The sequence below is a fragment of the Oryctolagus cuniculus genome, chromosome 16 (assembly GCF_964237555.1).
Source record: "Oryctolagus cuniculus chromosome 16, mOryCun1.1, whole genome shotgun sequence".
Classification (NCBI taxonomy): Eukaryota; Metazoa; Chordata; class Mammalia; order Lagomorpha; family Leporidae; genus Oryctolagus; species Oryctolagus cuniculus.
The window spans coordinates 47857761-47870192 of NC_091447.1; the positions used below are offsets into that span (position 1 = coordinate 47857761).

The 12432-nt window shown below is 43.1% G+C and overlaps 1 protein-coding gene across 5 annotated transcripts in view; it reads left to right on the top strand.

Annotated features, from left to right (window-relative positions):
• ABCB4 (ATP binding cassette subfamily B member 4) overlaps window positions 1-12432 on the top strand; it is a 69263-nt gene that overhangs the window by 15717 nt on the left and 41114 nt on the right. For 3 of the 5 annotated variants that reach the window (XM_070059859.1, XM_070059858.1, XM_070059861.1), the window contains 7 exons: window positions 743-867; window positions 3662-3833; window positions 4757-4870; window positions 6039-6149; window positions 6342-6467; window positions 9214-9417; window positions 9758-9928. In XM_070059859.1, coding sequence (XP_069915960.1) covers window positions 743-867; window positions 3662-3833; window positions 4757-4870; window positions 6039-6149; window positions 6342-6467; window positions 9214-9417; window positions 9758-9928 — 1023 coding nt within the window. Of the gene's footprint in view, window positions 1-742; window positions 868-1773; window positions 1845-3661; window positions 3834-4756; window positions 4871-6038; window positions 6150-6341; window positions 6468-9213; window positions 9418-9757; window positions 9929-12432 lie in introns of those variants that run through there. The other 2 variants (XM_070059860.1, XM_070059862.1) reach the window with 2 other exon arrangements.

The following is a 12432-nucleotide window of genomic DNA, read 5'->3' on the forward strand; positions in this document are numbered from 1 at the left end:
AAACACTTTTAAAATAGAACATTGCTCCAAGCTATTACATGCATATAAAACTTTCAAATGTAGTTTGGATTGTTTTATTTATTATTAATTGTCAGTTATGACAGGTAAGGGGCATTCTGCCAGTTATGCCTTGCAATGAAATACGCGTAATCTGCTCTACTTTAGTCAACGTTTCAGAGTTGAGAAATTTTACTGGCATCGCTTTTTTCTCATTCTGGGGTTGATGATTTACTTCCTGAACTGCTTGCATCTCTTTTGTTTGGATTCTTCTTTTACTGTTCTCCTGAAACATCTTGTTTAGCCTTCCTGTTACTCAGTTGGATGCCCATGAATAGGTCTGAGAGTGTTATTTTCTTGGTGTTTATAAATCATGACATAGTAAAGGGCAAGATGGTGAAGTCTTTCACAGCAGTAAGGTTTTGTTGTATTTTACCTTACAATTAACAGAGAAGAACGTAGGTATGAAACTTGACACTATTCCCCAAAACCCCAGTCAGAGAACTATGCATGGATTTCCTCTTTCTTTCTGCTCTGGGGAGCCTGTTACTAGGTGGACCAGGTCCGACCCTTGTAGCAGGTGGAAGCAGCCCTTGGATCCGGTTCCGGGTGTCATTTGCTGCATGATGTTGACGTTTTGATAAAGGGTGGGCTTTGGGAAGAAAAATGCAGGTTAAAGAACAGACCGGAGTGCTGTTTGACCTTCTCCCCACACCGACGTCACAGCTGTTTGTCTCCTTTGCAGATACTGTCAGCCTTCAGTGACAAAGAACTAGCTGCCTATGCAAAAGCAGGTGCCGTGGCAGAGGAGGCTCTGGGCGCCATCAGGACCGTGATAGCTTTCGGGGGCCAGAACAAAGAGCTGGAAAGGTCAGGAAGGTTCCGTGTGTACAGCTTCTGCGTCTCGTGGCTCATTCTTTGGAGTGTCTGCTTAGTCCCTCCCCTCCCCTCGTACTAACTCCTCCTCCACAGACTCTTAGCACCTCCCGGGACTGATGACTAGAGTGTGACGGCCGGCTTTCCTCCACTTAACTGTTCTGGGACCTCCTTGGAAGGCTGATGAGGCTAGGAGCTCCCTTCTTGGAGGACTGTTTTTAAATGCATAAGACAAAACCTGCAGGGTTATCAGGTAAACCAATGATGTAGAAGTATGATTCTCAAAATATTTTTATTTTACTGCCATTTTATCTCCCGTAATGACCCTGAAGAGGGATGTAGAAGACAAACCTGAGCAGATTGGGCCTCCCAGTCACAGGCCAGAATTCTCCATAGGACAGGGCTTCCTGCCCTGGCTTTCAGCTCTCATGGTCAAGTCCAGGCTACCACACTTGCTGGCTCTGCTGTGTGGCCTTGGGCTTGAGAGCCTGAACAGTTGCCTTAAAGACAAGCAAACACATTCCTGAGTATGACTGACATACAAAAGTGGTCTCAGTGTGACCATCACAGAGAGTTTGGGGATATGATATGTGTACCCCTAACTTGAATGTAAATAATGATTTAATATTTTCTTTAGTTTATTTCCCCAAGATAGCTGAAGTATGATTCCAGGTGAACTATTTTCTTATACCATTCTGTGGGACCTCTGATACCCACAACTCCTTGAAATAAAAATTCTCCCAGAATCTCCAGTGTTCCTGAATCCCCTCTGTTTCCTTTTCTCCTCTTCACTTCCTTAATCCTTTTTCAAAACCGTGTGTCTGGTTTTCTAACCTCTTCCTTTTTTCCTCTCTCGCACTGCTTCCTATGTACAGTAATCCCCACAGGGCCCACTAACCCTCACTTGGACCCCAGGATGTCAGTGCTACCAGTGCCCCGTTAGCTGTGGTGAGCGAGCCGCCCGGGAGAAGGTAATTACGGCATGTCCACTGCTGTCACCGGAGCCATGGGTCACCGCGGGGCAGACAGAAATCTCACATGCTCAAGGAGGCACCCGTGCTGGGCGTGGTGTGCTGGCTGTCTCCCCAGGGTCACAGCCCTGCTGACGGAACATTGCACCCAGGAGCAGGGAAGTTCTCTTAAGAGTTGGGTGCTTTGGCCGGTGCCGCGGCTCACTAGGCTAATCCTCCACCTTGCGGCGCCGGCACACCGGGTTCTAGTCCCGGTCGGGGCACCAGATTCTGTCCCAGTTGCCCCTCTTCCAGGCCAGCTCTCTGCTGTGGCCAGGGAGTGCAGTGGAGGATGGCCCAAGTGCTTGGGCCCTGCACCCCATAGGAGACCAGGATAAGTACCTGGCTCCTGGCTTCGGATCAGCGCGGTGCCACAGCCACAGCGCACTGGCCGCGGCAGCCATTGGAGGGTGAACCAACAGCAAAAGGAAGACCTTTCTCTCTCTCTTTCTCACTCTCTCACACTCTCACACTCTCACTCTCTCACTCTCACTGTCCACTCTGCCTGTCAAAAAAATAAAAAAATAGAAGAGTTGGGTGCTTTAAGTAATTGGAAAGACTTTCTGGTCACAGTATACATTTTTCTAAAAACTAGTAAATTCTCACATCTCATTTTGCTGAACCAAAACAGTGGGGTTTTGTTGTTAAAAAGAGAAGCACCCTCATTTGTGGTATTTTTCTCCAGAGCTTCATTATATATCCAATGGAGTATTTTTTCCCTGGTTTCAGGAAGCCAAAATGAAACTTTCCACACTCTGTGGAACTAGAATGGAGAAGCAGGTTACTTTAATTTGATGTAAAACACTATAATTTTACAGAGCCATTCTAGACATTTGTACCTTTATATCAAATCTTAGATGCCAGTGGTATGAATTTGAATTACTATTAAAAATATGATAGCCATAAAATGAGCAAAATTCAGGAAGAGATGAAATCTGAACACAATTATAAATAGTAATAATCGGAATTGGGATTTTCATGTTTTCCACCCTGGAAGTAACCTATCAGCCTCATAGCTATCTTGCAGAATGAGTGCTGTTAACTTCATTTTGGAGATCATGAAAACAGAATCTAGAAAACTTGAGTAAGAACCCATATTCCATACACTGACCACTTTATCACTTTGTACCTAGCTTGACAGTTGAAGATCAGCCTAATTAATGTATGTTATGAAAATATTTAATATTATAAAATGTATATTAAAGATAAAATATATACTGTATATATTATATATGTAAATATCTCAGAAGATATATATACATATATATATATATGTTTCAAAGAGAGAAGCCCAGATTTATTACAAGAGCAAGAAACATTTCTTTCCCTTGCCCAGTGGGGCAATAGAGGGAGGATTCTCTTTGCTTTAGAGAAGAGAAATGGATCTCATTGAGAACCTGCTTAAGAGTCTGGAGTAGTGTTCACATCTTGGTTGGTTTAGGTTCTCTCTTCCACCTTAACCCTGACTTGTGATGCTGGCTAGGAAGGTGACAAAAAAGTTCGTTCATGTCCCAGAGGTGAGACAGTTCTGGAACAGCCACAGGGACATTGGTGGGCTTGGTGGGGATGAGGGGAAATGAGTCCAGGCCAGGAAGCGAGGCTCAGATCTGTTCTTGTCCTGGTTGATCCTGAACTGGGTCAGTTCCTGGGAAGCTGGGTCTCTCCAGGATGTCATCTTGATGACTCTGTTCCTTCAACCTCCAGCTGTATGGGGGCGACTGTGGCTCAGATCGGGGATTGTCACTCACTATGACATAACCCCCCTCTTTTTCTGGTAGGTATCAGAAACATTTGGAAAATGCCAAAAAGATTGGAATTAAGAAAGCCATTTCAGCAAACATTTCCATGGGCATTGCCTTCCTGTTGATCTATGCCTCATACGCACTAGCCTTCTGGTATGGATCTACTCTAGTTATATCCAAAGAATACACCATTGGAAATGCAATGACAGTGAGTATCTTTCCTACTGTTTATGAAGAATCTGAAAATATGATGTCTTCATCTACCTTCTGGGTTTTTTATATCCCTCCTTTTCAAAGCTCAAGCCTTGGTTACAGGTTTTTGTTGTGTGAGGAAGGGAGGTTGAGTACTGGCGTAGCCGTTAGCCTTTTGGGATGAGTTTGCCCTCTTGGTTCCTCATGGATAGAAGGTGGACAATAATGCTGTGGGTTACGTAGGCCCAGAGTGGTGTCCACAGAGAAGGGAGCCCATGCAGAGCCCTGTGCATGGAGACTGGGGACTCGGTTGTGTTGACTTCATAACTTCTACTTCGGTGGAGATTATTATCTCTGTTATGAATAATGGGTAGATATTTAATATATGGATTCTAAGTACAAAAGTGTAACTATCTAAAAATTTGCTACACAAAAGTGTTTGTCTTCTTGTGTATTTTTCACTTACGTTACACTTGTGAGCTGTAAAATGTTGTGTGTATGAACATGGAAAGTACAGCTATTCTAAGGACTGTTCTGTAGAGCCTGTTGAATGCTGTGTATAATTCACGGTGAGCATTCTGTACAATTCCATGCGTGGATAGAGTAAGTCACATGGGAATGAATAACACTGATGGCAGGTGTTTCTATCTGGTGACATCAGCTTCAGAGTCAGCCAAATAATCTCCAAAGTTTTCCGACTTTATATGTTCAGGAGAAGAACAGCAGGTAGTTGGCAAATGAGACAAAAACCTTATTTTTGAGTTTGGAAAAACTCATTCAGGCAATGAAATGTTACATTAACTTTTGTAAAATTTGCCTTTTTACTAAATTTTTTAAAAGGATAAGCCTTTGTATAGTGTGTTTCACACGAATCATGTTTTAGATAATAATGAATGCCAGAAAGTAACCTACAACTTGTTCTCATGTTGTTTTGCTCAGGTCTTTTTTTCAATCCTAATTGGAGCTTTTAGTGTTGGTCAGGCTGCCCCGTGTATCGATGCTTTTGCCAATGCGAGAGGAGCAGCATATGCGATCTTCAGTATTATTGACAGCGTAAGTAACTTCTGATTTTCATGCTGGGAAGGTCTTTTTGACTTGGATAATTAAACCTGGCTTTAGGTGACATAGTTTTGAGTCAACTATATTCAATAATATATATAATATTATATATTCAGTAAAATACATTGAATACTATGAAATTTAATTATGTGAAATAAATGACCTCTTGGTAATGAGTGAAACAAAACACATCTTAATTTTCTGAAAGTTTATCTTTAGATAATATAATAACATTGATAGCATTTTGTAGAAAGACAACTGGTCTACTGTATTTTTTATTACTCTGGTATTTTATTTTTACTATTATTATTATCTAGAGCAAAGATGTTTCTTTTCCTAGGTTTTCTCTCTCATGTTGCAGCCAAGCTGAGAATATTATGCTTCCTATATAGCATGTGTGGGAGGTCCATTACACTATATAGCATGGGTGGGAGATCCATTACACTATATAGCATGGGTGGGAGGTCCATTACACTATTGGTGGGACCCAATTGGCAGTGTGTTTGCTGTGGTTTGTCCCCTCCCCAAGTTATCCCTGTATGTTTGATGTGATAAATTGAACTGGCTATAGGGGAAAAAAAATAGTTTAGACATACTAAAGCATTTTACAGTGACTATGCTGATGAAATGAAAGATACCTGAATAATTTTCAATTTAATTTTCGTGTTTCATTGACCAAGTCATGAAAAAATTGCTCAGCTTCCCAGTATGTTGAAAGTTTACATTGTTTCTAAATAATTTGCTGTAACCAGTCATTTAGTCAGTCTTCTCCAGCCAATCTCTTATATCTATTGTTTAGGATATTCAGTAAATGCTGAAATACTTGGCTGTATCAATTACAGCATATTTCTATAATTATCGTAGTTGTATAAATATGTGTACTTGACTATTTGGAAAGCTTATGAGGTTACACCAAAGGCTTACAATGAAATACTGTATGAAATGAAATGAATATTCCCTATGTACTTTCCAGGAAAAGACTGTTTTCTGAAAAGTAATGTTTCCTTAATACACACATGCACGTTCAGTCTTGGGTTCAGTCTTCTGTGAGGGAGATTGGGCTGTTCCAAATCTTGTTTTTGGAATTTGATGAATCATATTCCTTAAAAATGCAGTTGTTTTATTCTATGATGAAATAGTCATTGCATTTTGTTTTATTTAGAATCCTAAAATTGACAGTTTTTCAGAGAGAGGACACAAACCAGACAGCATCAAAGGGAATTTGGAGTTCAATGATGTTCATTTTTCTTATCCTTCTCGAGCTAATGTCAAGGTACTGTGATATTTAGAGAAATTCCTAATGCTGGTTGATTGATTAATCACCTTAAAGAATGAAGTTGCTATTATTTTGATATGTATGTGCTTTTTCCGCTGTGGATTATGTTCTCTTACTTGATTTTACAAATTTCAACTTGAGTAGATTTGCTCTCCCTTTTTATAAGAGTGCTTTTCTCCTTCCTTGCAGATCTTGAAGGGCCTCAACCTGAAGGTGCGGAGCGGGCAGACGGTGGCCCTGGTGGGGAGCAGCGGCTGTGGGAAGAGCACGACCGTCCAGCTGATGCAGAGACTCTATGACCCCACAGAGGGTACGGTAAGTGGGGAGAACGCAGGGCTCCACAGTGAGAAGTGGGTACAGATTGGTGTTTTGAAATAGGTTTCTCATATGAATCCAGTTTTGGCCAAAAGGGCTACAGAATTGCCACGTCTCTGGATGATGCCTGTTCCCCTGGGCTGGTTTCACAAATGTGGGCAGTCAAAACCCCAGGAGGTAGCCAGTGTTCTGTTACAAGCAAGGTTTTCATCACTCACTGAATTCTTGGAAAACAGCCATCCAGACCACCAAGGAGACTGCTTCCCATGAGTTACTGGGTTCGGTCAAACATCATGTGTAGCAATGGCTGACATCCTGATAATCAGGGTCATCAGATATCTTAGAACAGCAATTATATACATCAAAGACAAAGTGAGATAGTCTCAAGAAACTTCGGGAGACCTGGGGGACAGTCCTAATAGCTTCAGGTATATTTTGTGTTTTGGCTTTTTAAAAATTTCCTTGTAAATTTGGACTTTCAGAAAATTGCAGGCAGGGAACACACATTTACCTTCACTTGAATTTGCTGTTGGTTTACATTTTGACCCCTTGCATTATTACCCTGTTTCTTAATGACCTACACACCTTGACCCCAGCATTATTTTCTGAGAACGCCACTTCCTTACTGCACCACAAAACAGTGATCAAAATCAGTACATTTGACATTAATGCAGCACTAGTCCAGCAGTCTGTATTCAGAATTTCTTCAGTTGTCCTGACTTCAGCATACTGAGTTATCCTGATGTAAAAATGGTTTGTAACCCAACAATTGGGAAAAGAGATTATAAAGAAAAGAAAGCCAAAAACATAAAAAAAAAAAGGCATTGGGATAAAACAAATTGTTCCAAAAGTGTGAAAGAATACAAAGTTTTCTAGGATATATTAAATGCTTTGTTTAGTTTGATAAAATTAATAAGAAATCTTGGGAAAATCTGATGTTATTTTTGTTACCCTCCTTTTAGGGGACTCCAAAGTTGGGTCCTTTGTCTGTTCACTATCATGAAGTCAGTTACAAAACCTAAGCTGAACATCAATAGCACAGACCAAAAACTGGAGAAGCTGCAGCTTTGTAGAAGGTTTCAAGAAAATAGGGCTTCACTTATTAACATATGCAAATGAAAGCAGATAGAAACTGTCACTTCACACTTACTACAGATGGATAATATAATTAAAACAATTAAAATGATTAAATCCGGTACTAGAAAGTGGCAATGTGGCCGGCGCCGCGGCTCACTAGGCTAATCCTCCACCTTGCGGCGCCGGCACACCGGGTTCTAGTCCTGGTCGGGGCGCCAGATTCTGTCCCGGTTGCCCCTCTTCCAGGCCAGCTCTCTGCTGTGGCCAGGGAGTGCAGTGGAGGATGGCCCAGGTGCTTGGGCCCTGCACCCCATGGGAGACCAGGAAAAGCACCTGGCTCCTGGCTCCTGCCATCGGATCAGCGCAGCGCGCTGGCCGCGGCGGCCATTGGAGGGTGAACCAATGGCAAAGGAAGACCTTTCTCTCTGTCTCTCTCTATCACTGTCCACTCTGCCTGTCAAAAAAATAAATAAATAAAAATAAAAATAAATAAATAAAAAATTTAAAAAAAGAAAGTGGCAATGAACCAGATAACTTACATATACCTAACAGCATTTTAAATTGCTAAAAAAAATTTTTTTAAAGATTTATTTATTTGTTCGAAGTCAGAGCCACGGAGAGAGAGGGAGAGAACTTCGATCCATTGGTTGATTCCCAAAATGACCACAACAGTAGGAGGTTGTGCCAGGCCAAAGCCAGGGGCATGGAACTTGATCCAAGTCTCCCACGTGGGTGTCAGTGGCCCAAGCACTTGGGCCTACTTCATTGCTTTTACAGGTTTATTAGCTGGGAACTGGACTGGAAATGGAGCAGCTGGGACTTGAACCAGCTCATATGGGATGCCGGCATCATAGGTAGCAGCTTAACCCACTGCACCACGACACCAGCCCCAAATTACTAAAATATTTTTAAAGAGTTGTGTATTCAATCTTTATTCAACAAGCAATAAATGGCTAGCAAACACCAGTCATTTTACAGTTAAGCAATTGGTATCAAAGGAGATAAAATAAATTACGTACTTCAGTTTGGTAATTCTCTACTTTTATAATGACTTATGATTCAAGCCAAATATCTAAGACATGGGAAGTGCCTAATTGTATATTAAATAACAAAACACTATAATGCCATCAAAATGATAGACTAGGTAGACAAGTATATCCTTTTATTCAAATTTAATACTGGTAATTAAAAATAATGGCCTGTTAAAAACATATGAGGTACTTCAAAAATTTCATGGAAAATGGAGTTAAATAATATTTATTTTGGTGCAAAAATGTTTAAAACCCAGGTATTTGAGGGATCTTCAAAAAGTTGCAAGGTGTTCAAAAAGTTCATGGAAAATTCACATTATGAGAAAGCTGCATGGATTTCAAAATTTTTTGCACTAAAATAAATTTATCTTAATTCCATTTTCCATGCACTTTTTGAAGTATCCTTGTATCACTCAAAATAGCTTATAGAGAAAAAACTATCTATGAAAAAATTTTGCCTAGGAAAATAAACATTTGAGAAGAGAACATAAACTTTTTTTTTATTCTTGCATGTTGCTGTTTATTTCTGATTGTTATTCCTAACTGCTGAAATACTAGCTAAGGCCCCCCCCCCTTTTTTTTAATGACAAATTAGATATCAGGTGGTTTAAGTGTTTAATGGGAAATATTTCTTTCAGATTAACATCGATGGGCAGGATATTAGGACCTTAAACGTGAGGTATCTGAGGGAAATTATTGGAGTGGTGAGTCAGGAGCCAGTGCTATTTTCTACCACGATTGCTGAAAATATTCGTTATGGCCGTGGGAATGTCACCATGGATGAGATCAAGCAAGCTGTCAAAGAAGCCAACGCCTATGAATTCATCATGAAATTGCCGCAGGTAAAGGCTCTGTTAATATGCTTGTCTTCAAAAATAGAATTCACCCTCCTGGGACTGAATTAATTCTTCAGAGTTCTGAAGTACGAGGTCATCCAAGGTTGCCAAGTAAGTCCCTGTAAGCATTCAGCTAGGGGTGTAGGGAGTAGTAGCCTGCTATCTGAATAATATATAACTTTACACAGAGTACGTGTCAGTAGTTCTTTATAACTTAGTGTTCGTTTCTTTACAATTTCTAATCAAGAGTCAAAATGAAGATGTCTTGTCTTCGCTCATTTATACATGCTCCCTAGTCCTGTTTTCATAAACTACCTCACGTGCTCTTTCGTGTTTTGTGTTGTAGAAATTCGACACTCTGGTTGGAGAGAGAGGGGCCCAGCTGAGCGGTGGGCAGAAACAGAGGATCGCCATTGCCCGTGCCCTGGTTCGCAACCCCAAGATCCTTCTGTTGGACGAGGCCACCTCAGCCTTGGACACAGAAAGTGAAGCAGAGGTGCAGGCGGCTCTGGACAAGGTGTGTGCTCTCTGCACCTGAAGGGCTGGCAACTGGAAACTTGGTTGGAAATGCTGGCCAGTGCTTCGGGAGTTGGGATTGAGAATCAGAAACACAAGGGCACGTGAAGCTCTCTCGTCCAGCTCTTCCAGTTTCTTCTTCCTCTCAGGCTGGGTTGTCTGCAGAGATGGGTAAATGGCTTGCTCTGTCCATGGTGCAGTGAGCCTGGATCCAGGCCTGTGCAGCAGCCATTTAGGTTTTTTTTTCTTGCATGTGAACAGTTGCTTTGGTCAAAAGTGGTTGTTGAAATATACAAAGAAAACTCTGGATATCTAGATACTGGTTCAACTAAAAAGCAGTTTGGGAAACTTTTTTTTTTTTTTTCATGAAAGTGAATTCTTTTTTGGGAATAGGGTTCGACTTGTGTGTGTGTTTAAGCATGCAAACAACTCATTTTTCTTTTCTCATTTGAGAAATAGAGATGGGGAGACTGCAAGCGAGTGAGCGAGCTAGCTCTGCCATCCGCTTGTTCACTCTCCAGATGCTTGGAACGGTAGGGCAGGGGCCAGAGCCGGGAGCTGGAAGCAAGGCAGGTCTTCCAACGGATGGCAGGGGCCTAGCTGCTTGAGCCATTGTCTCTGCCTTTCAGGGTCTGCATTAGCAGGAAACAGGAGTCAGGAGTCAGAGTTAGGAAGCAAACCCAGGCCCTCCAAGTGTTGGACATGGGCACACTAACTTCTAGACTAAAAGCTCATTCAACAACACACTTTAAGGACACTGAGCTCATGTGCCTGCCCCAGATATTTCTAAATTTCTCACTAGCATCTCTGCTAAGCAGAAGCTTCATAAGACGAACCTACCTTAGTATACTTTTAGGCCTAATACTAACCCTAACCCTGGTGCAGCTACGAGCTACCGTGTGCCACCTCCCAGGGTGCCAATTAGCGAGAAGCTGGACTTGGATGTGGAGCTAGGACACAAACCCAGCACTCCAATGAGGGATATGGCATCCCAACTGGCCAAACACATGCCCCTCATTTTAGACCTTTTAGAGTAAAATCAGGTAGGACAAGAGAGAGAGAGTTACCAAACAAGTAAGTTGATGAAAAGTCTCATGGTTCTCTTTGGTCAAGGTCTTCCCTCTTTTGGCTTTTACCTTTCTTCAGAGGTCTTTCCTTTTCTGGAAGACTTGGCCGTGTTGCCGCTGAGTAACTCAGCAGGCGTTGTGCCTGTAGAAATACAGGGCCCTTCTCATTTTGAATTTTTTCCATGTCGTTAGCGCAAGCTGAGCGACTCCTTGAAGACTGAGTTTGTTTCTGGGGCCTAAGAGCTACACCCTTAGTGTTCTTCAGGCCAGGCCTCTCTACTTCAACTCCAGTTGAAGCTACCTTCTCTCTCTAGCCAGTGCTGTAGCTGGGACTGCCTACGAGGCTCTGCCAGGAACCTCTCAGGGATTTTAGCTAAAAATCTTAGTCCAGCTGAGGTCCCCCAGTTCTGTGGCCACACCCACAGCTCTATAAGACCTTCTGCCCCCATGTCAGGGGAAGGTGGGCATCCTCATTGGCATCCCTGCCAGTGAGCTGCGATTCATTTCCCCAGCAGCAGCGGGGCCAGGCACTCCTAAGTGAACCCCCAGGTGAGGTTTGGGGACCTTTCCTGTGCTCTTTGCCACCATCCCTGAGAAGAGCCAGATGTGGGACAGGGGCTGTTGAAGGCTTTGCTAGCCCTGGATTTTCATCTCTCTGTGGGGAATGGTTGGGGTTATTCACCCAGTTGTTCCCAGGATGAACCTGGGCTCTCTAATTGGACCCCGGGGGTCTGGCGGGAGGAACCTGGCAGCTGGTATGGGCTGAGGGAGGTATGGCCACCTCAGCACCACCTCCCCATGTGGCCATCTTGTTGTCCTTGGAGGCCAGGAGTTGCAAGAAGGTCAGGAGGATTCCTGGGCCCAGAGTCTGTCTTTGCTGCGTCACTTGGGGGAGGGAGGCCTTCGTTGTTCGTGTATGTGGGGGTCCTAGGTGCGGGGCTGCACCCCTACAAGCAGGTGGTGGCTTCCATGGTCTTAATCTTGAATGTCTTTTGGGAGGTGTCTCCTGGCCCCGTGTCCAGGCCCTGTAGCAGCACAGTCATCCTTGGAAGAGGCGCTTTATGTTCTGGACATAGTCTTTCCCCTCAGAACCGACCCAGCACTGTTCAAAGCTGGCTGCTTCCCACCAAGATGCCATCGGGGCCTTGCCCTCTGCTGTTCCCCAGGCCTGCCTGTCTCTGGAGCGGTGGCTGCAGGTCTCTCAGCCCTCTGAGGCCCAGGTCACCACTGTGCTTGCCTTTGCTGCAGCTTTCCCAGGGCTCCAAGCAGGGACTTAAGAGGTTTTATGCAAGCTGGATGGGGAAGAGGACCATGGTCTGGGCCGTGAGGACTGTGGCATAGACGTGGTTCTGAGGGACTTGGCAGCAAGTGGATGTGTGTGGACTGTATGTTTCTAGAATCTTCCTGTGATCTGTACGTGGCTTCTAGAACATTCCTG